The 24,089-nt window shown below is 35.4% G+C and overlaps 2 protein-coding genes across 7 annotated transcripts; one reads left to right on the forward strand and one right to left on the reverse strand.

The window, feature by feature from the left end:
• The first annotated feature begins 2,023 nt into the window (after positions 1-2,023).
• LOC113693862 (RNA polymerase II C-terminal domain phosphatase-like 2) lies at positions 2,024-11,405 on the forward strand. 5 transcript variants are annotated; one of them, XM_072051877.1, is made up of 16 exons: positions 2,024-2,558; positions 3,077-3,547; positions 4,876-5,086; positions 5,424-5,581; positions 5,666-5,736; positions 5,835-5,940; positions 6,027-6,116; positions 6,462-6,603; positions 6,713-7,077; positions 7,166-7,223; positions 7,822-7,952; positions 8,062-8,115; positions 8,500-8,596; positions 9,480-9,898; positions 10,445-10,501; positions 10,844-11,405. In XM_072051877.1, exons 1-14 carry the CDS (start codon positions 2,274-2,276, stop codon positions 9,671-9,673), a joined length of 2,433 nt encoding a protein of 810 aa, XP_071907978.1. In that variant the 5' UTR covers positions 2,024-2,273; the 3' UTR covers positions 9,674-9,898; positions 10,445-10,501; positions 10,844-11,405. The 5 variants fall into 5 exon arrangements, with proteins under 5 accessions (XP_071907978.1, XP_071907977.1, XP_027068410.1 ...); XM_072051876.1 differs by having other exon boundaries at positions 10,992-11,405; XM_027212609.2 differs by having other exon boundaries at positions 9,480-9,884.
• A 2,812-nt stretch (positions 11,406-14,217) lies between these two features.
• On the reverse strand, positions 14,218-18,381 carry LOC113692729 (uncharacterized). Of its 2 annotated transcripts, none has more exons than XM_027211246.2 (5): positions 17,816-18,381; positions 16,750-16,789; positions 16,498-16,658; positions 15,547-16,386; positions 14,218-14,689 (listed from the first exon to the last, which is right to left on the reverse strand). In XM_027211246.2, exons 1-5 carry the CDS (start codon positions 18,227-18,229, stop codon positions 14,453-14,455), a joined length of 1,692 nt encoding a protein of 563 aa, XP_027067047.1. In that variant the 5' UTR covers positions 18,230-18,381; the 3' UTR covers positions 14,218-14,452. The 2 variants fall into 2 exon arrangements, with proteins under 2 accessions (XP_027067047.1, XP_027067048.1); XM_027211247.2 differs by having other exon boundaries at positions 14,559-14,751.
• Positions 18,382-24,089: the final 5,708 nt, after the last annotated feature.

The following is a 24,089-nucleotide window of genomic DNA, read 5'->3' on the forward strand; positions in this document are numbered from 1 at the left end:
GTACTTGTTGGCGATATAAGTTCTTGCCATCTGATGTCATAAAAACACAATATTAAACTTTACTAATTACATGAGATTTTATGCGCGTGATACTGATTAAACTTTACTAAAGAGTGTATAATACGATAGCCTTTATAGGAACTAATTGCTATTAGTTTCTAAACTGTCGCTCTATTAATAATTAACTTTTTTTTTTTGTTTTCCCTTGAATCAACTAAGATAAAATTATACTAGAGCATATAATAATTGCGTATCAAATTCTAACAAATGTCGCTGATGAACCCAACTTTATTTCAAGCATCATTTAGTCTAGATATTTCTCGTGAACTATATTCATTGATTTGGTAAGAGGACCCTAAAATTCCAATACCTGAGTGTGTGTGTGTGTATATATATATATATATGTATGTATGTATGTATATATATTCTTAGGTTCCAATTCAATAGTCCGATGACATGTTTCTTAATTGTATAAACCAATAGCATATAACTCTAACCTAGCACAAATGAAAGCAATTATGAATAAAAGCATAATAATATTGATTCAACTATTCATTAAATGTTTAGATTTTTCTCCTGCAAACTTTATGGCTTTACCCAAAGTTTAGAACTCAATGCAATGTGTTAATTCACTATGATGTATATATCGATTATAGTTCGATAAAAGTTAATTTCCCTTTTTTAAAACTATTCAGCTTAGTAGGTAGAGGGTACTAGATGGTAATATGAACATGCAAGTAGTGAGAATTAAAATCCGTAGGGTTACTCAATAAGATTTGATAAAATATTTAGATAGGTAGACTAGGGTTCGATAAGAGATGTTTTTTAAGGTATCTGATCCGCTCCCATCCTTAAGTTTGGAAAGGTGAAAAACATTTAGTCTGCATTTGGATTGATGGATTTAACAAAGGATTTGAAATCTTTTCAAATTCCTTTAATTGTTTAGATTATTTAGAAGGTATTTAAATTTATAATTCATTAATTGTTCTAGTGTTTAAAATATATTTTGATAATTAATGAATTACGAACCTAAATATCTCGCAAGCAATCCAAACTATCAAAGCGATTTGGATAAATTTCAAATCATTCATCAAATTTTTAGATCCAAACAAAGCTTTATAGTTTTTACATTCGAATCACCTAGTCATAATCAGCAAAAGAAATAAGGAGGTTAAAAAAGGGGGGAAAAAAAAGGAATACACTCCACGAGATTAGGCCTCATCTCGTTGCCCATGATATTTCGTTCGTTAGAGCATATTATTTAATTAGTCACCTTACTTTTCACACAGTGGAGTTTTGGCCACTTAATTATTAGTAATATGTTTGTATTCACTAAATTATTAAAAGTATAAATTTTGATTCATTCTGTCTAATTTTCCCGTTGATTCTGTCATATATAACTATTAATAGTATATTTTATGAATCGTGTGAACTCTTATATCTAACAAAATTAATGATAGAATCGGACGAAATAGTTTAAGCTTTATACAATTTTCAATTTTGTGAGTGAAAACGTATCATTAATAATAGTTGAATGGCCAAATCACCGTTATTCACAAAATTTAGTGGCTACTCAGATATTTTGCTCTTCTCGTTACTATAAACTTGGTGGGACCGTTGTGGTGCGACGTACCACAAGATGTATCCCTTGATGTTACTGAGTGGCGTTAGTCAATAGGATAATCTGATACAAACCCCCGCAAATAAACTTTGGTGTCGAGCGGATCACAACCTCTTACACATAAATCTAAGAATTCAAGTGAGCGATTGGACGGGTCGATACCTCATGATGGTTTATCGTGAAGTCATCACAAGAGCCACGCGCACAAAGTCTCACTCGCACCAAATCCCCACGCCATATGGCAAAAAAAAAAAAAAAAAAAAAAAAAACTAGCCTCATTCCCCACTTTTAGTTATTTGTTGCCGCTGCACTGGATAAAATCCGTACAGACTCACACCTAGGCATTTCCGTAAATATGTTAAAAGCCAGTACTCTATATATACCCAGCCCTCGTACCCCCACTATAAATCCCCAATCCATGCCTCATTTTGAAACCGTTGGTAGAGGAGGGACACTGGGAGGGGGTTGCCACAGAGAGAGAGAGAGTGAGTGTGTGTTTCTCTTGAGAGGGAAACCTAGAGGGAGAAAGAGTTAACAAGGTATAGCTCCCAAAAGTCAGTCACGGCATTCGCAGAAATTCAATCAGGATTGATAAAATTGGTCGTGGATTGGAAAGTTTTGTTGTTTTTGCAAAGAAAAAAGAAAAAAAGAAATGAGCCGTTTAGGGTTTATAAAAAGGGTGGTGGTGTATGATGGGGAGGCGTGTCTGGGAGAGCTGGATAGTGTTGCAGTGAAGGATGAGAGTTTCCAGTTCCCAAACAACGAGATACGCATTCACCACATCTCACCCAACAGCGAGCGCTGCCATCCGCTCTCTGTTCTCCAGACAATCTCTGGTTCACCTGTTCGCTGCAAACTTGAACCCCCCAGCTCAATTCCCACATCCGATCAGTCTCAGTTGATCAATCTTCACGCCTCTTGCTTCTACGAACTGAAGGTCACTCCAAGCTACTATGTCTTTCTACGTTATCTTCCACATTCATATCATCTCTACCTAATTTCCTACTTATGTTTCTGCACTGGTGAAATCTTGACTGTATCTAATGTTAGTACATGTCACATTGTTGTATTGGTCATCATTTTGGCAAAAATTATTGATGTACTGATCGTCGAGGAGAACACCAGATAATTCCATAGCCATATCTGAATTTGTGCCGCATAGGTTTCTAATTCCTGGAGGTTGTTATGCTGCTTATCACACTTTGATGTTTCCCAGTTTCATATTTCCTTTGGCCTGTGTCATGAAGAATAAGTTTGTGATTTGTCGTTTGTTTGTCAATTTGTACCAGTTATTCTATTTATCATCAATAATTTTTTGCTCATATTGTGATATGACATTCTTTGTGCGACTTTCCTTCCTTTTTTTTTTAATTTAAAGTTGTATTTATGAGGGACTTCTGTTTCTTATTTATTGCTAGTGTTGATCAAATTTTACTCGCTTTCTTGATATCTCAGACAGCAGTGGTTGTGGCTGGGAATGAAGAGGTGCATTTAGTGGCAATGCCAAGCAAGCTGAAGAAGTTTCCTTGCTTTTGGTGCTATTCAGTGCCATGTGGTTTATACAATGCTTGTTTAGGGATGTTGAATCTACGGTGTCTAGCAATCGTATTCGATCTTGATGAGACTCTCATTGTCGCTAACACAATGAAGTCTTTCGAAGACAGAATTGAAGCTTTGCGGGGTTGGATTGCACGTGAAATAGACCCAATTCGTTCATCGGGGATGTCTGCTGAGATGAAGCGGTACATAGAGGACAGGGCATTGTTGAAGCAGTACACGGAGAATGATTCTGTTGTTGATGGTGGGAAAGTATATAAAGCTCAGCAAGAAGAGGTGCCCCAATTATCTGATGGTCATGAGCAAGTTGTTCGGCCAATTATTAGACTGCCAGAGAAGAATATTGTTCTTACTCGCATTAATCCAGAGGTTAGAGTTGGTGATAGCATCAAACTTAATGCTTCATGTTTTTAATGTTTTGGTGATATTTCCGATTTGTTTGCTTATAGAATTGATAATCAAATGCTGCATTGAATGCTTAGTTTGACCATAAGTATAGAGTACAATGACGCCGATGTAACTTACTAAATTGAAGGAGTGTCTTTATTATTCGAGGATTTTCAAGATTCAATTTCTTTGTTAACCATAATTAGTGATTCATTAGCCAGACCTCTACCACTGGTTAACAAGGCCCAGATTTCCTGATCGGAGACGTAGTTTGTGATTAGTACTCCCCTTAATGGCCTTTAGGGAGTTTCATTCTTTTATAGGAGACCTATCAAGATAGCTTAATGCCTAATTCTTGTTGCTTAAGTCTTTAGTAACTCAGGGAGCTAAAACCTTTCAAGCACAAGTACTAAAGTAGAACTTTAGCATCAGGTTGCACATTGTTGTTTTTTTAATGCATGGATAACCATTTACTCGATTATGCATGGGTAATGTCATCAAATTGTGCTCTCTTGAATCATAGTGTAATTTCCTTTCAAATAAGAAACCAACCGGGAAAAAAATGGTGAATGAAAATTTTGGTTTAGTAAAATGCAAACTAGAATATTTTTCTAAATATTTTTGGCCATTTTTCTTGCATATCTTGGAACAGTAGCGAGACAGTGTTCCAATTGGAAGTTTGATATTGTCATATTTTAATACTAGATAACTTAATAATGTTTAAAGACAAAAACAAATTTAATTATGGTCTCTCAGCCATATTGTAGGAGCTTTGTTCTTTTTCCATGGTTTAATTCAAAACTTTTCTTGTGATAGAATAAGGTTTAAATGTTTTAATCTGTTTCTCCATGGTTTATGCAAATCATTTGAAAGATTGTTAGTGTGAATTTTATTTTTTTAACTCTTTGCTATATATCAAATTCATACGTCTGGATGGTTAAAAAATGTTGTTCTAAAATTTGATATTTCTTTCATTAACATACATCATTCTTACTTCAAAGTGTATAAAATTATCAGAAAATTATGTCTTGGGCATGCAGCTGAGATCTTGGCAAATAAGGATTGCTGTACATGGGCATCATGCTTCCTAGTTTAAGTATAGTGCCAGGCCTCTACCAAATGTCAACCATCACCTCTGGTTGCAATTTTAGGTGATAATTTTGTTGACATGATGTGACACCGTTTGTAAATAGCAATTCTAGGTGATGATCTTGCTGATATGATATACCATTTATGTTTTACCTGTTTTTGGTATCTTTGGATCGGGTCTTGTTATTACCTTATCCGGATTTGGCTGTTTCCTTCTGCAGATCCGTGATACTAGTGTCCTTGTTAGACTGCGACCTGCTTGGGAAGATTTGAAAAGTTACTTGACGGCAAAAGGTCGCAAAAGGTTTGAAGTTTATGTTTGTACTATGGCGGAAAGGGATTATGCCTTGGAGATGTGGAGGCTGCTTGATCCAGAGTCACACTTGATTAGCTCAAAGCAACTATTGGATCGTGTTGTATGCGTCAAATCAGGTTAGTACATTGCCATTTTGTGAGAGAATTATTGGCAAGAGCTTTTAGACTTCAAGGATTAGATGCTTCTTTTTCTGCTCCTATTTTTCGTTTTTTGGTGGGATTTTCAATTTGGTGCCTGGTGAAACTAGTGGTAGTCATTGTTGGTTTTCGGGTGAAGTTTGTATTGATATCTCCATTATGATGTACATTCTTTTCATCACAGTAGACTAAATGGTTTTACAAACTACTATTGATCTTTGTCATGTGAAGCTTATTCTTGCTTTTTTCAAATTCTCTATGGTGCCCTCTTTTTTCATTTTCAATTTTGTTTGAGGAATATATTTCTATCTTACAGGTGCCAGGAAATCTCTAGTCAATGTTTTCCAAGGAGGAAATTGTCATCCGAAAATGGCAATGGTGATTGATGACCGTTTGAAGGTATGGGAGGATAAAGACCAACCTCGTGTTCATGTAGTGCCTGCTTTTACTCCATATTATGCTCCACAAGCAGAGGTACTGCATTTCTGTTTTCTTCAGATGATGTCAATTAAAAATGTGATCCTGGAGAGGCAATGCTAACGGAAATTATTTTGATAGATGGCAAATGCAGTTCCAGTCTTGTGTGTCGCAAGGAATGTTGCATGCAATGTCAGAGGTGGCTTTTTTAAGTATGTGTCTCTTAAACTGTAACTTGAAGCTATTAGCTTAATGATATATCAGTGATGTGGATGTCCATTCTAAAGTTCATTATGTGTCCTTTAATCAGAGAGTTTGATGAAAATTTACTGCAAAAAATTTCTGAAGTCTACTATGAAGACGAGGTTGTAACTTTACCTTCTGCACCTGATGTGAGCAACTATTTGATGTCAGAGGTATTTAATCTGTAAAACTTTCTATTCATGATTTTTCTTTGTTGGATGAAGGTTGATTTTTATTTAGAATGCTGTTATGCTGGCAGGATGCTGGTTTTGCATCAAATGGCAATCCAAGTGCGCCCTTTTCTGAGGGAATCAGTGGTCCTGAAGTTGCACAAAGATTAAACCACTTGGTCAGTAGTTAATACAGCATTGTCTAATTACATGCTTCTCTCTGCTTGGAAGAATCTCATGCTGTAGAAAACTTTATTGCTATATAAAAAAAGTCTGTCCAGATACATCTTACTTAATTATGTTGTAAAGATTGATATAAGAAAATGAGTGCATGTTTTGCAATACTTTTATTCGTGAAAAGATTTTAAGTACGCATGGGATAATTCCTCCATGATCTTTTAAGCTAGTTTTGCAAAAATGATTTCTCTGAGCTTGAGAAATAGTATATTCCAATCATCTCGTGGTTGATTTTTTCTTTCAGAGTCTAACTTTTATTTTATTCTTTCCCTATTCTAAAATTCCAGGATGAGAAGAGCTTTTTGAATTCTGGTGGTTATCCTGTAAACAACAGTGTCGAGCTGAAACCTGGGAACCATCAGCTACCTGCTGAATCAATTCCAAATGTTGTCGGTCCAGCCTCTACTAGAGCAGTGCCACCTTCTGAAAGTATTTGTTTAATTTATAAAATCGTGTGGCTTTCAGTTCTAAAAGCAAGAACTGTAATGCTGTTGATTTATGTATTTGTGAAGCCAATTTTTATTGGATTGCTTTGCAGAACCTAGTTTGCTTGGAGCTCCATTGAGGCTGGATAGCAGTATGTCCGAATCTGATCCTGATGTGAACAGAAGATTCCCCATCTTAAGTCGTGGCCAAGATGCGAAGTATCGAAATTCAGCTGAACCTCCCATTTTATCTAGGTTAGCGGGACAACATCCTGCTCTGCCTTCACAGGGAGGATGGTTAGGGGAAGAAGATGGCAATATTGGACATCCTAATGGTCGATCCTCTGGATTTCTTCAAGAATCTGATGAACTCAAACATGATAGACATCATGGCCGTCATTATTTACATACCCATAGCCCGTCAGCATCAAATGCCACAGGATTGCATACACATCTAGCGCAAGTGAAGAATGAAGAGGTTGGTTCCTTGTTCTCTTACTTTATGTCCATATTATCTTCCAAGTTTTGTGCATTCAATTTGGGGGTAAAGGTGACAATGTTAACAGTTGAGCTCGAGACAAGAAGGGCAGAGACAGAATTTTCAATTGTCCAACCATTCCACAGGTAGCTGAAATCTTATCCAATGCCTTTGGATTTTCTTATTGACGTTCTTGTGATTTTCTTTTGTTGTTGATATTTAGAAGTGTATTGTATTAGATAGGGACTTGCCACTACTCCAAATATAATAAAGCCCAGAATTATTGTCTATTACTGCAGTTTGGGGTGTTGTACTAGGGAAGTTAGGTTGGTTTGAGCCATCCAAATGAGAAAGTTCCTTCTATTGTTGGAATAATGAATGCAAGTACTAGGTCTTCTTTCTCTCCTTATACTTCTGATCACATGGATTCAGTGCATGTAGTTATTATTCATTTAATGCAACAAATAAGGGAGGTAGAGGTGAATCATAGAAAGAGGGAATAGAGAGTCTATTTTATTGTATCTGTGTGATAGTTGAGGTTCTGTCAATACAAGATGTGGCTATGCATTTTTCTAGAGATTTTCAGCTTTTCTCATCACAAGATTTCGTTTAAGGTTTAGCGGGTTAGTTAAGTAGTCACCATTTTCATAGGTAAACTGAACTTTATGATCTGCTTCTTGTCTTGAACTGAAAGAATATTGTGATAAAGTGTCTGAAATAGAATATAATCCTCTTCTTTTCTAGGGGTTGTTGGCTCTCAAAATCAATCATCTGGAAATGTCAGTGATCAACAACCTGAAAGTGCAAAGTGGAACAGCTTACCATCTCTCTCTATCGGTGTCCTGCAAGAAATTGGAAGAAGATGCAACTCTAAGGTGTCTGAATCGCTACACTAATAATTTTGCTTGTTCTTTTCCCTAGTTGCAGGTATTTCAGTTGTTGCTCTGTACATATGACAATGCATGCTGTCTTACTGTTCTTTAGGTTGAATTCAGGACTCTAGTGAGCACCAGTGAGGATTTAAGATTCTCATTTGAGGTAAGTAGACTGGGTCGTAATTATGTTCTTTTGTGAGTGAGTTGGATATGGATATATTCTTCAACAAATATGCACTTAAATTGCTTTTTAACACTAATCTGGAGCGGCGGTGGATAGATGCTTGTCTATCTTGTTGACATGGAATTGGAATGTTGTTTCCCCACAGTTGGGTTATCTGCAGTTACAAATTTAAATCGTAGAGATGTTTCTTTTGTTACTTTACCACTATGGATATTAGGAACCTAAAGTCCTGTTGAGTTGGTGAAAACTAAACTGTTAATTAAGGTGAATGTTATATGAAATTCTCTAGGTATATAGCTTTTGTAGCATATTACATCTCAAGAGATACTTTAGGCTAAGTTCAGCAGCTGAATACTCTTGTAGGTCCTGTTTACTGGTGAAAAGATTGGTTTTGGAATGGGTAAGACGAGGAAGGATGCTCAGCAACAGGCTGCAGAGAATGCTCTTCGTAATTTGGCTGGTAATGGCCCATTTATATATTCCTTGCTTTCTTGGATTCTCTTGACAGCAGTACATATTTATTTTCTAATGCATTTTTAGTTTTTTATTGTAAACATAAATACATGGCTCAAATATTTGGGATCTCATTCTTTGGTAGTCTCAGTGGCCTGTTATGAGCAGTAGGTTATTATGCACCTAAAATTTACACCTCCATTTTTTCCTCGTATCCGTTCATCTTTATCTTAGTAAATAACAAAGATGCAGGCAACCACCAAGTCAGCCGGGGGATTCACATTCTCCAATTCTGAAGCAACCAGTTAAAACATGCTTTATCTCTGTGCGAGAATTGGTGTATATTACTTGGAATACTTTAACCTGGTTGTCAGAAATGTGCACTGACTTTTGGGAATTAGTACAATCTTCTGATCTCTTGGTGGTCAAAATCGCCATGTGATTATTCAATAATGGTGCAAATAATTTTTTTCCCCTAGGATTATGACCTGAAAAGTCATGAGGTCAACACAAGAATAACAGCTTCTTCAAAACCTATATATGCTGTAATTGAATGACTATATATGATTCTGTTACAGATGTTACCATGGGCTTTCATTTGTAACATTATTGGTGTCGATTCTTAGCCCTATTGGCACTCGCTTATCACACCATCCATTAACTGAACAAAGTGATATCTTCTTTTGCTGAGCACTCTTCTTGCCTTCATCATAATTATTGGTTTTACAGAACTTGCGGCTTCATAGCATCTAATATCTGAATAAGATGAAATTTCTTTTCTGGAGCACACCATGGGATATAGAAGCTTGAAGTACACACTGTTAATTTTCCAGTTACATTATAAAATGTATGGGAGATTTGATGATGTATTCTTGGTGTGGTATTTGCAGATAAATACATATCATACAATGCAAGTCGTTCTCGAGCTGTGGATAAAGAATCTGATAAGCTATCGCCACTAAATGAGAATGGTTTCATATGGGATGTGGTTAATCCTGGATCTGATGAGCAACGGCCAGTCCAAAATGGCATCAAACAAAATACATCAGAGGTGGGAATTTCTGATGATATTACTTATGATTGATGTCATTTATCGGTTGGAAACATAGGCAATGCTGGGATAGGGGATATGCTAAAATTGCAAGAGGACAAGTTGTGATTATCTGAAGATAAACCACTCCTTTCTTGGATCTTGGGTTGCTCCAAAAGTTGAGCAAACTACTGTGGAAGTGGAGTGAACTGGCTTGGTGGTCACTACTGCATCTTGGCTATACTTCATCCTTCCTGTTTTAGAGGTAAGGACTTGGTGGTGAGTCCTTATGTTCTGCCCATTATCCAAGAATTCGTATGGTGGTAATATACTTCCACTGCCCCCCTCCTCTCTTGCTCTCTGCAGGGGGAAAAAATTGTCCTTTTTGTTTGTGGTTGTTTTCCCTTTTCTCTTTTGCTGTCAGCCTATGATTTGTCCTGTATGGAACAGTGGTATTGGTTGCTTTCTTGATTATCATGGTGCTTCTCCTTTGTGTTCTGTCTTTCCAGATTATCAAGCAAATGCATTTTATGAGCTTTGCTTTCATTATAACAATCTTGACTAAGAGGTGGCTGACCAATGTGTTATTGTTACCTAAGTAACTAGTTTGTGGTGACATATAGTAGTACATTGTGTTAGACAAAACTGATATTAGCAGTAATCTCTTTTCTACCTATTCTTTTTGTTGGAATACACTGAAAACATGGTGAAAGTTGCATCGTTTCTGTTCAAGTTATAATTCCCCTTATTAACTTTAATTCCTAGTGGGCTATTTTTTGTCATCTACATACTGAAAATGTCTTATGAGTTGCTGATTTGTCACAGGGGAGTGCTGGTTCTTCTGCAGTCAATTGCCAATTGGATAAATGAGCCAATATCCTAGTAAGGTTCTAAGTTCACGTTCTTGTGGTTTGATTATCATCTCTTATACTCGAAGGGGACAATTATTTTGGTATTAGGTCAGTGGACAAGAGGCTGGGTTTTGGCTGGGGGAGAGGATGCAAGCCTTGGATGTTGAACTATTGATTTGTCCATTTTCTATCAGATAAATTTTCTACTTGATAGTGTCTTTAATTTTGAGAAATGACTGGCTAAATAAAGCTAATGCTTCTAATGTGTTTATAATCCATAACAGCGTACATAAAACAGCCATTGGAGAGCATGAATTGTGGTAAAATGTGGATATCTTATTGTACCTCTAGTGATTGTCTTTGTCAATTTTAGGCGGATGCTTATAATGGGCTAGCGTCATATAACCATGTTGGTGCATGTCCTAAGAACATTCAACAGACTTGTAGAGTGGACAGAGTCTGTAGCTTGGTTTTCTTGGGGAAGTACAGATATTTACTTGCATCTGTATTTGCATACATAGGTTGCCCCCAAGTCAAAGAAAGAAAGCTTGAAGGAAGAATTATTCATGATTTGCGACTTGCATTAACTTCAGAGCATCAAAACGGTGTTAAATCCACTTAATTGAGGTCTTCCGGAGAAGGAACTTGAAAATTGGATAGTTGCTGGGCTGGTCTGCTGACTGAAATTGCAGCTTTGAGGTTGCACTCTTGAGGTCTTCTGAGAGATGAGGAGCATGTACAGCGGGAGTCTTGTATCTTAGGTTTGCACCAAAACGGAAAAAAAAGTTGTTATTTTTTCATTTGTCTTTTCAGGCTGGAGGGTTTAAATACTTGCCCCATCAGTTTGTCAACTTCTGAAGTATGTGCAGATCATTTTGTACTCTCTGGTACTCAAAAATCATAAATCGACAAGGGGATTAACCTGTTCAGAGAGATTTCCCTATTGTTCTTTTTCATTGGTTAATCATAACTGACATTGCATGATCATAGCTAGGGATGCAAACAAGTCGATCCAAGATGAGTTTTGGCCTAATCAAGTTGAGTCTCATCTTAGGTTTATAAAGCTCGAACTCGATCAGTTCAAAATGTAAAGCTCGAGTTCAAACTTAAAAAAATAAAAAAAATAATTATTTTATTTTTAAAAAATAAATCAAATAATTATTTTTTAATAAATAATAAAATATTAGAGATATATAAGTAATTTTATTATTAAGATAAAAAATAAAAAATATATATATAAAATTGAACTCAAGTCGGCGAGTTAATGAGTTTAGTATTTTTCAACTTGATTTTGATATGATCAACTTGATCTTGATCGAAGCTCGAATCGAATTTAAGTTCGAGTCGCTGGCGAGCAGTTCGATTTATTTGCAATCCTAATTATAGCCTTGAAATCTTATCGAGTCTGTTGTTTAATTCAAATGCAGCTCATTCTTGTTATTTTACCATAATTTTTTTTTTGTAAGGGATAATTTCAAAACCTCCCTTGAGGTTGCTAACAATTTCACCTATCACATCTGAACTTCTAAAAAATATTACTGGACCTTTTGTAACATTGTTAACCCATTTCGATATATCACTTAAAAAAAAAGCCTCATTTTTGGGTAGAGAAGATATTTTCAATACAAAAGTGCCCTTTGTTGTCCTACTCTTTTTTTTTCAAAATTAAAAGTATATTAAGAAAAGCTTGAAATCAAGAGACAAATTGTGTGACTGCGTAATTTTAGTGGGATATAATATAATAGCATGTGCTTTTAAGGTATAAATAATTTATTTTTAAGAGTATAGTTATGGTGCTTTGAAGCCAAAAAAATGTATTAATTTACTATAAAGTGTTTATAGCCAACTTGAGGAGTTTTTCAAATTGTTAGAATTTCTTAAAGTAGGAAAAAAACATATTTAAAATTTTGTTTACAAACTCATATGAAATGTTTTTAGAGACCAAAGTGTCTGTGAATTTCTAAATTTTATGCTTATTGTGCTGGCTAATGATATGAAAACTATTAAAAGGTCTTTCAATCTTGTTAACATCCCACAATTCTTGACGACAAAACTATGTTGGCCAAGTTCTCAAAAGTGCAAGGGATTAACTAGATTTGTTATGAAAACGAAAAGGTACATAAAAAAAAGCGCAATATTGGAATGAAGACATATTCTCTATCCAAAAATAATTTTTTTAATAATACATTTAAGGGATAATATCAAAAACCTCCCTTGAGGTTTCTCCTAATATCATTTAGCACCCTTGAAATTTTAAAAATATCACTTATCTCCCCTAATAATTGTAAAAAGATTATATTAACCCTCACTTGATACATAATTGACATATCAAGTAAATGAAATTCAAAAATTTTTTAAAAATAAACAAAAGTCACTTTCTTCTCTCTCCCTTTTCTCCAATATTCTCTCTTACTTATTTTTTGGATGACTATGCAATATTTTATCTATAAATTATAATAAATTTAATTGTATTTATCTTTTACATTTTCTAATTGTGATATAGTAGAGTATGATTTATTTGCTTATTTTGAATTGATTTTTATAATAATCAGTACAATTTAAAAGTTTGGGCACAGATTGAGAAGATCTTAAAAAAATATAAAGTTTATAAGAAATTGGTCATAAGCATATAGAGTTAAACTAGTGCAAGTGTATTTCTTTATAAATATCTTTTTTATGTTTATGAGTTATAGCAATATGATGTGGTGGTACTACTAGAAATTGTATTTTAAGTTATGGTTTTCTTGAAGTAAAAAAATAGTTTAAGAATATTTTTATTTAGTAAGTAAAAGGCTAGTTTAGGATTTTTATTTGTCAATCTTTTTTTGTTTTATATCAAAAGCAACAATAACTCAAGAAAAAAAGAGAGCCAAAACTACTATCAAACTATGGTAGTTTCACTAATACAAAAACGCACAAATTCTAAAATAATTATGATGGTAGTTTGTTCTCCAATTTATGAAAAGTATGTATCCTCAATAAAGCATAATTAAAAGTGGTTTATCATAATTGGTAGACAATTGCTTATCAAATAATAAATTTAATATTGAAAACTTGATAATCTTATCTTAGATAAATGCTAAATATATTATTATTGCTTTAGAAAGTAATTGAACTTTATAAGGTCGGTATTTCTGGATATTCATTTAAAATCGGCCAAATCTAAGGTTTGGCTAACAAAAGTGTCAAATCTGGAGAGATGTGTGTAATTTTTAAAATCTCAAAGGAACTCAGTGAAATTGTCAGATACCTCAGGGTAGGTTTATGAAATTATCTCCAATTATAATGCTGATACATAAATTAAGAAGAACGTTCAGCAATTAACGGACTAGATTCCCTTAAAAGACGTAGGTTAGGAAAAGTAGCTTGGAGGAGGATCTTCGGTTCGAGTAATTCTTACACAGTTGCACTCTCCATTTCATGATGAAGTCAAACCTCAAAAGGACTGCTTGTATCCTTCGGATGCAAGTTCTAAAGAGTAGTCCTGCAAAAGAACCTAAAAGGACTGGGTCTTCACCTGATAGGCGGTGGAAAGAAACATCCAAAAATCTTTAACAGGCGGAGAGAAACCGCGAGGCCCTGAAATTTCTTGAGACCGATTGGCTGATGCCTGTATGGCTAACATGACGGGGGCATACGAATGGCTCTAAAAAGTAACGCAGTTAAGGAAGTATGCATTTTCTTGCTCCACTTGCAGTTTGCATCCCAGCATCAACATCTGAGCCTTAATGAAAAGAGGCATGTATGTGTAACTAGCAATAGGACCTTTCATTCGTATACAAACTGGAATCACCATTCATCAACCCAGCCCATTCCATGAGCTACACTAGAAACCATCCGTGGGAGTCTGGGACCATATATTAAGTCCCTATACACACAATGACTACTACATGCATCCCTTCATATGGGATAACAATAATTTCTAACTAACAGGCTTTATTACATATTTTACCTTATTGTAGCTCCACCAATACGTTACAACTCATAACAAGCCCAAATTCATAAGGAATTGTTGGAGAGTTCTTCGACCCCATTGAATGTCATTATCCGGGACAGAGTCTCTCCCCCCGGTATAGTCAGGCTGGTCCTTTTCTTCAGATAACTGCGGCATTTGCAGATGTCCTTTGCCATGCATTTCAAGGTTCTCATTTAACAATAACGTCTCAGTTTCTTCCTCAGCAACTGGGTAGTGAATATCAGGTTCTTCCTTCAAATTTAGCTGCAATTTCAGTTGTTCAGATGAGCAAAATGTCATCATATGCGTCAGACAACAAGGTTAATCTGCAAGATGGTGCTCAATGAGATTGTATTTGATATTAGCTTTCTAGCTTAGACTCATCCCATCAAGCCAGAAGCAACAAATCTTCAGAAGGATGGTGCTAGTACCATGGAGATGCAACAAACTAAATACGACAGGCTATACATGAAATCAAGGTGCATTATTCTGCAGCTATAGATTGCATGTCGATTACGAAATAATATTCTCTTTAGAAAAAGAAATTTCGATCGGGTAAAGATATGTGAAAATTGAATCAATAACTCAAATATAGAATAAAAACAAAGATTTTGTTATTCTTTTTTTTCCAAACTTTTTCTATTCCTTAACATATCCGTAAAATAATTTCTTTTGATTGTTATCTTTTTTGGCGATTCTTTCCCATAAAGTCTATGTCTGCTTGTATCTATAGAAACCGATGTACCATAAAAATTGAATTATTGGTTTGACAGTTTATTGCTGACCATCTATATTGATCAATAAACACCTTTGGCAATGAAAAGGAAAAATTTTAGCTGCAGATGTTGTTCAGATATTTATTTGGTTTATTATATTAGTAATTGAAGCTATTGCCGCTCTCAGAACGCAGGTGCAAGCTTTGAACATCAGTTGATAAGACTGCAATGCATCATCCTGTTCTTTATTTTTTAAAATAAGAAGACACAATGCATAACCACCTGCCTTAGCATAAGGCCTCTACTCTATTTCCAATTGCTAGAAGATGTAAAAGAGGATCACTTCATGTTTGGTGAAAGAGGATGAAATTCAAAGAAAGAACGTGACTGACACTAAGCAGTTACCTCCGGCACACTGAAATCCTGAGACTTGTAGGATCCCACCGATGAAGCAGTACTGATGTGTGGATCCGCTTTACTGGCAGATGATTCTTCAATATCTGCTGTTGGTTTTGGAGTCAAACCCGGTACTAAAACAGGCATAGCAGCACTGGTATCAAGTTTTTTCTCATCCTTCGGCACTGTAAAATTCTCAGTGCTTTCTGACCTTCTAAAATTCGGGTGATCATTTACTCCTAAACTTACAATCTCGTTTGGATTAGAACTAAAGCTTACACCAGCAAATTCATTAAATTCAACTGCTTGTTCTTCATGTTGTTCAATTTTATTTTCAACAGGAACAGTCACAGGTTTCTCAGACAGTGGTTTTGTTGCCGGTTGTGCATAGCCATTTGTGCTGGCCAGTGCCTCAGGGTCTCCACTTGGCTGAAGCAGATTCCCTACGACTGTCAGTTTTTCTGAATTCTCTCTTGATTCCGTAAGTTGATGTGCAACAGGGTCCTCCTTAATAAGGGTTTGTAGTTCTTGATGTGCAACAGAGTCCTCCTCCTCAATAAGGGTTTGAAGTTCTTGATGGGCAACAGGGTCCTCCTCAATAAGGGTTTGTAGTTCTTGATGTGCAACAGAGTCCTCCTCCTCAATAAGGGTTTGAAGTTCTTGATGTGCAACAGGGTCCTCCTCAATAAGGGTTTGGAGTTCCGCATTGTCCCAATCTTCACAAACAGTAATTGTTTTCCAGGTTTCCAATGTCCTCAGAATTCGATCAGGGCCTGGTTGCCACAAGATGGTATCATCACCTCTTTTCAGGATGAATTTGTACTTCATCACTTTGTCACAAGGTATATCCTAGTCCATGAAAAGATTATAAACCCTTTAACTATTCAGTCTTAACAAATCAAGGCATACCTCTAATTCACTGCCAAAAGAAAATGAACATATATACGCATTCTTTTTTACCATTTCAACAGTCCATACATGCCCCTCGGACCAGTTTAACGGAATTGCATTTGATGGATCCCACAATCCAAACATAGGATCATCCCCAACGATTAGAAATTGCTGGCCGAATAAGCATTCCCTCTGTAATTGGAACTTCACGTGAACACTTTTGAACTGAGCTGTTAGACAGAAACATATTCAGGTGACAAAGGTCTACCCCTTAAATATAGAGGGGATAACAAGGTCTGCCAAGAAGTTAAATTCACTTACTTGTATCCTTTGCCCGAATTTCTTCAATTCCAGCACTAGTCTGCATAATGGGAAGATTTGGTGGGATCAGAACATCTTTTAATATGCCATACGTATAAATGCATGTGTCAAATTTTTTCCATGGAACCGAGAGTATTTTAGCTGAGTCATAGAGGGGATTAGAGGAACGGAAAATTTACTACGATACCATAAAAATATTGAAACCGTGAGAGAGTCCATTTTAGTGCATAGTGGAACAAAGAACTTTTAGTTATAAAAAACATCTGCCGTTTGACATTAATAAAAAGATGCAACGAAGCCGATTTCCTGGAAATCTGCTTTAGTTTAAACATACAAGAACGACAAAGAAAGTGAAATATATTTCCTAGAACTCGATCTTGTATTAAAACCACTGAAATTGATTCCCACTCCCTTCTTCCCTTTTCCTTTGAGCCGAAAGCCCATCCCTATCTTCCAACTCCACTCCTCCTCCAATCCCATGCTTTGCTCCACCCCTCCATTGTTTTGAACCAGTATCTAAAATTTACATGGCAGAATATATTCAAATTTCAGGTTAGTTTCCAAATTTCCAGGCGAACTCTATTAAGCCAAGGTCAGATTTCCAATTGGGGATTCCTAATAAGAATTATTGTTACGAATCTATTATCCTGAAGGTAACAGAGAGATCTTTTTTTTAAAGTGAAAGTCTCGAATTTCTTCACATCGTGCATGTTAAGCAACAATCTTTACTAAACCTTTTGGTTGATAAATTGAAGAGTGGTATAAAGTTATTCTAAAAAAAGAAATCTTCAGAATTGTTGGATAATAGCTAGAAAATCGACATGATCAGGTATAAATAACGTGAAAGTAACACGAACAAGTCGAAGAGAAAGAAAAGAAAAAAGGAAAAGATGAAAATAAAAGCGACAATATAATCAAGTAAAAGAAACTTTAAATGAGGATTGATAAGGAATCAAGAAAAAGCATTAGTACATCCGTTAGGAGAGGGTGTTAGCAAAACACATGGTGGCAATAAATAGTACGGGAAGTTGATGACAAATAGTTGAGCAAGCGAAAGGGAGATCACCTGTGACAGAGCAGGGACAGAAGAAATGGGGTGAATGGTTTTCCGATGAAAGGAAAGCGAAAGTGAAGATGAATAACCAAAGTTGGCATGCTTGTTCAGGTATCGAAGAAAACGAATTTCTGGTCTACTCCGGGCAGCAGCAGCAGCAGCAGCTCTTGTTGTCGGAGCTTGGCACGAAAAACCGGTACTGGTCTGCTTGTCTCTCGGATTCTGATTCTCCACATAAACAAGTAGCTTCGCGGATGAAGCTGCCAGAGTTTCCATCACCGCTGAGAAAACAAAGGCTATCGCACTAGGTAGCAGGGGTACTACCACAAAAGTATTTCCCACAAAGGGGGTGATAATTCGAGAAACAAACTGGTAGAGATCAGCTTCTGGCGCTGGGCTTTTTGTCAGCCAGTGCCAGAGGAACATATATATGGGGACTGGAGGAGAACTGGTGGCTACTAGTGAAGGGGTTGTGTGGTGTGGGGCACTGGAAATTGCCAGCAGACTTCACCCCTCAGTCCTCACAGAGTACAGAGAGAGAGATAGAGATTAGAGAATAGGAAGGGTGGCACGGATCGTGAGCCAGGTGGCTTATGGTAAATGAATCCGATACTAAAAGTAGCTGTGTAGTGTCATCAGTCAGCCCTCATCCGGAATTCTGCTGATTTCGAGGACGCAAAATAGTGTCTAAACAACGTTAGTTAGCGCAACGGATCTCCTATCCCATATTATTATTATGTGTCACTCTTTGTCTCATTTTTTATTATATTATTATTTTTTCTTCATAAATATTATATTATATATTTTTTTTACTTTCTTAAGATCCAATAACTATTAATCTCAATAAGCTCTTTGAAATTGGGAAAAATGCACTTTTAGTCCTTAATGTTTAGTTTTTGTGCAATTTCAATTCTTAAAATTTTTATCAAAAATAAATTTAGTTCTAAACTTTTGGCAAGAGTATACTTGACCCCCACTGTATACAAATTAAAACAAATTAGAACATTTGAAGAATTTTTTCCAATTACAAGCAAAATTTAGTCACATCCAGTCATATGTCCGTTAAAATAAATTTCAAAGCAAAAATTAAAAAAAAAGTAGTTAACTTAAACCAAAAAAATTAAGAATTAATAACTCACGTGCTAAATAATTAACTAGTAAAAACAAGAAATTTTTTTAGATTAAAAAACCAAAAAATTTTGCATCAAAAGAAATCAGATGAACCCAAATAGGCTCTTATGTGGGCATTGTTAATTTCATTCTGTATGTTTGGATTGTAAATTATTACACCTTATTTACACATATTAATTTGCTTGTATCATCGACACATTTTTCAATTATCTTTTTATCTCACATACATCATATCAAAAAAATGCTACAGTATTTTTTTTCATAAAATTTTCTCAAATAATGTACTATCAAAACACGCTAATTGTTAGGCACAGTTGTGTTTGTGGGTTCGAAGGCTTGGCTTTGCCATTGATGAGTAGTACATGTTACTTCAAAGCCTACAGGACAGCCCATTGATGAGTATTAGTACATGTTATTTCCTCGCATTAGCCCAGTGCATTTTTATAGTAGTATTATTGGTGAATTTATCCATGTATGAATAATTTAAGAAAAGATAAAATAATATTCTTCAACACATATTTATTTTTAAAAGTAATAAATATGCATGAATATTTATGTTAAAAAATTAATGTATCTAAGTGTTCAAGTACTATATTAATTTTTGAAAACTTCGAGACATACATTTATTTTAACGTAATATTATTCATTGCATATTCAGGGTATACAAAAACAGAATCCCAGAGAACAGCATTTCAAGCGGATATGGGTGTAGTACAAAAGAAAGGCAGTAGAATCTTTTCAGACTTCCTACCATTACCATATTGCGGTACCCAAAAAGACGAAACAATAAAAAATGAATATCTGGTATCTTCATTCCTGTTTTTCTTCTTCAATCGAGTATAGGCCTCTGATGTCCTGCGGCATTTTGTTCGCATCATAACCATGGTCATCGGCATTCCATGCATAGGAGACAAGTTGGAACATGACTGGGGGAGTTATCAAGTGAAGCGGCTCGTGAGTAGTTTGCGAGTGGATTGGTCAAAAGTTTGGCCCAATCTCAGTCAAATCGAGTTCAAACTCAAGTTAATTGTAACGAGTCGAGTTCGAGCATCAGACGTAAATACTCGAGTACTCAACGAGTTTAATCGAGTATTTATATAATATATATATTAATTATGAAATAAATATTATGGGGTTTATATTTTAATAAATTTAAATGAAGTAATGATTAGTAAAAAAAAAAAGTGATGGATAGCAAAATGGTAATCTAATAAAATTTAAAATGTAAAAAATTAAAAACAAGAAAACAAAAACTCGAGTTTGAATTTGAGTATTCGAGTTTGATAAGGCTTGCAATTTACTCGAGTTCAAACGAGTCAAGTTCGAATTTGATTTCTATTATATCGAGTCGAATTCGAACTGAAATTTATATACTCGTTCGAACTCGAGTAGGGTGCTACTCGAACTCGACTCGCGGTATCACTCTAAACATGAGAGTCCAATTCTCGGTAATGAAATCAAACTGTCCATCCAGACTCCCACCTGTACACTCTGCAACAAATTAATCATTGGTAAGAATTTCCATTTCACCAGACTCAAGCTGATCTTTTCGCCTCTTTTCTTGGGCTTAAATCCAAACATGGACACATAATCTCCACCACTTGCCCAGCTAAAGCCGTTGTAACAAGCTCATGGATGTTAACCATCCTGAAAGATGTCATCAGTCGGTTTGCAGCAGCGCTATCTCTTAGCTGTGCAAACATCACCGGATGTGGACAACGGACTGCCCATATGCCCTGCAGTCCAATCACAATAAATGCCGACAAGCCCAATGGCAGACTTGTCAGACACCTCACAACAAAATTTGGATCCTAATAAACTTACGCCCGTTAATAAACATGAATCTCAGCCCAAAATTCGTCCCGTCCGCGAAAAACTCCCAAAAAAAAAGACACTTTTTTTTTGGAGGAAAAGCTCCCAAAATGTGAAAACCAATTTCCTTTTTCAGCCTACAAAATGGGCAAAACCAAGATATTGGAGTGCCGATTCAGAGTTCGAGTTCAGGTCTGATCTCATCAGAAGCTTAGGTAAGGTAGCATGTGATGATTGCACCCGTTGCTTTTCTTGATTGCAAATTTCTTTTTCTTCATTGCATTGCATTGCATTAAAATGTGGTCAGTTTTTTTACTACGACCTTTTTTCTTAACAATTTAATGTGAAACGGAAAAATCAAGATGCGACCCCAAAGTTAAAGAAAAAGAAGAAGGTCAAGTAAGTATGATTTGACTGACCCCTTGTTCTTAATCTTCGATCTGGCGTCCCACCACCGTCACTTGGTATTAATATTAATGGGTTTGTTTGGATACATTATTATTATTATTGATGAGTGGTTTTTTTAGTTACTACTAGTACGAACTTTTTCTACGGTTAACTGCCACCGCTGACAATCTGAATTGTGCAGACTTTAAAAGTCAAATAAATGAGGAATGATGACCTCCTCCGATGCATCTAGAATGTGCAGAACAGAAGGTAGAAGGTGTCTCCGGCGAGTGGATTTAGCGTAATAAGAGAGGATGCAAATACAAGTTAGGTTAATTTGTGAGAGGACGGATGGACGTAAAATACAAGTTGAATGTAAAATTTTCTAGTTCAGATCTCCTTCCTTCCTTGCAGTGCACCACGACATTACTAGCATCATAACATGGCATTCTCTGGGGATCGAGGTCTCGCACATGCTGATGCGTGTACTCCATTGCTACCTAGCTATATGATTATTGATTTGTGGCAGTATTCTCTTATTATATAATCCTCACATGCAAATCATTGTAATGATGATATGACAGTGCTTATTATTCATTCCCCCTACTCTGCAAGATCCCCACTCCCCTCCTCCCTCAAAAAAAGCAAAAAAAAAAAAGTTAATTCTTCCAACAGATTTAACATTAGTGACATGAAATTTTTAAACCATAGAGAGGAGAGTAGTAATTTTATTTTCTGGTGGAAGCCCATCGTCAAATCGTGGTGTAATGCTATATATATATATTAGTAAGTAGTAGTAATAAAATTGGAACCCCACTCCCACTTCACTCAAACGATTGCTTGCTGTAGTGGGACCAATCCACGCGTGACACGTGTCAGGTCGGCAATAGAGATCCCACAGCTCGGACACCTCAACCCAGAATAGAGGGAGGTTAGCTCGGCCATGGCCGTCGCCTCTCCATAGAGTGGGTCAAGTGGGCCGTCGCCTCCGAACCTTTAGGGGTTGACATACAAAATCTTAGAAGGACTCCGAACCCTAAGGAGACTCGTACGCCTATATGGAAACCACTATCCTGAAGCCTATAAATATTGCACCACACGACAATACAAGGTACGCTATCTACAGTACTCTCTACTGTTCCCCTACTCATAAGCTCTACTGACTTGACCGTCTGACCAATTCCGGGAACTCTAGCCCTGCCGTTGTTCTTTCTTTGCAGGATATTCTGCTCGGCCTCCCCTTCTCAGCTCGGTGGCTCCCAACCAGCTCGGTTTGTAGCAGCTCAGCTCAGACTGCGTTCTTGGCTGTCGCATCACTTGCATATTATACTATCTACCGTGTATATAAAAAGAAAGCCAAGTTACTGTAGTTAACCATCTTTTTGACACATGTATTGTATATATTTTTGACAAGTGGACCTTTGATTATTTTACCTAAATTTTTCCTTTCCTTTTTTGATTCAATTGGGCTAAAGGATTAAAATATTTTTTCTCCTTGAGAAAATCAATTCCATCTCTTCTTTTTCTTCTTGCAGTGACTACTGTCATCCCTCACTTTTTTTTATTTTTTAAAACTAATCTAACTAAGATTGTTGCCATGTTCCCTTTTTTTTTTGTCAAGATGATAACTACTTAACAAAAAAATTATTTATTATTTTTTATCCCATTTTACATTTTCTTTTCTTCCTTTTTTCTTCATCTCTAATCTCTCATGTTTGCTCTATTTTTTTATCATAATGTTATAGTCAACTGGCATTTTGTTTGTTAAATTTATAGGATGATGTTTTTTTGGTAGTTCTTCATGGATAAAAGGTAAAATATTAAAACATGTAAAAAAATTAGAATTCATTTTATACCAATGATCATTTTCTATGAATAATAGAACAAAAATTCATTCTTTTATTTTCTTTTCCTATGATTTGATTTCTTACTTCACATTTTGTCTCTTTTTCTTTGTTTTTTTTGTTACATTTTGTAATTATCTATAATTTTGTGTATCTGTTTAGGAGAAAAATATATCATGTGATGTTTCTACCAAAATAAATCTAGTTAGGCATTCTTGTACCTCCGTTTTTCTCTATTTCTTTCTTTTTGCAATTATTTTATGGCCTATTAAATTTAATTGAAGGATCCAATAAGATTTTGTATATATATTTAAACTAAAGTTAATTTTTGTTTGTTTTTTAATTACTCAAGTGTTGTAGTATGTATTGGGTTGGTATACAAGGATTGCAGTCGGTGGTAGAAGTCACAATTGAGACTTTCGGCCTAGAGTGCGGCTTGACAAAAAATTGTTAGAAATTTCAATTTTGATTAGAAAGATGTTTTTGCAATAAAAAAATATAGTTCCATTCTAATTTGTATATGTAGACCGGGAAAAATGGCAATTCATATTTTTATCTAACCTTACTATTTATATTCAGGAGCTGCAGGATAATGTTGTCACCTTTAGATAAAATTTTAAATAGATGAACTGGATTCTTCTATCAAAAGAAAGAAAAATATGAAAGTTTATAGTAAGTTATATTGATGTTGAAGATTGTGCCATGTTTTAATTGCTTTCTAAACTTTTTATCATTATTAAAGTACTAAAAGTATTATGACTGCTTTTGATTTAGTTTTAACTAAAACTATACTACTACTAATACACCAATGCATTTATAGTGTATTAAGTTTCTCTCCTTTTTTAGTATCATCATAATAGTGGTTCAAATATCTTTATTCGAATCACAATAAATAGGGAGGTTGACTTCATAGATGGAATTTCTCTTCACAACAAATTTTGAGAGAAGTTTTATTTATACTTCATATTGTGTTAATTGTGTTCCTACAATAAACAAAAACTATACGATAAAAATAATAGCTGAAGTATGATTAACAAAAATAAGAGTTCAAATAATATTTGTTAAATTTAATTGCTCTGATGCTCAATTTTTCTCTTATATTTCTATTCATT

This window comes from Coffea arabica, chromosome 6c, assembly GCF_036785885.1.
Source record: "Coffea arabica cultivar ET-39 chromosome 6c, Coffea Arabica ET-39 HiFi, whole genome shotgun sequence".
In the NCBI taxonomy this organism is placed as follows: domain Eukaryota; kingdom Viridiplantae; phylum Streptophyta; class Magnoliopsida; order Gentianales; family Rubiaceae; genus Coffea; species Coffea arabica.

Coding starts and splice junctions, on each gene's coding strand:
- LOC113693862 (XM_072051875.1), top strand. CDS start 2,274: ATGAGCCGTTTAGGGTTTATAAAAAGGGTGGTGGTGTATGATGGGGAG. Junction 2,559..3,076: donor CTTGCTTCTACGAACTGAAG/GTCACTCCAAGC, acceptor TTGATATCTCAG/ACAGCAGTGGTTGTGGCTGG. Junction 5,087..5,423: donor TGTTGTATGCGTCAAATCAG/GTTAGTACATTG, acceptor TCTATCTTACAG/GTGCCAGGAAATCTCTAGTC.
- LOC113692729 (XM_027211246.2), bottom strand. CDS start 18,229: ATGTTCCTCTGGCACTGGCTGACAAAAAGCCCAGCGCCAGAAGCTGAT. Junction 16,387..16,497: donor ATGTATGGACTGTTGAAATG/GTAAAAAAGAAT, acceptor TTCATGGACTAG/GATATACCTTGTGACAAAGT. Junction 14,690..15,546: donor AGGATTTCAGTGTGCCGGAG/GTAACTGCTTAG, acceptor CTGAAATTGCAG/CTAAATTTGAAGGAAGAACC.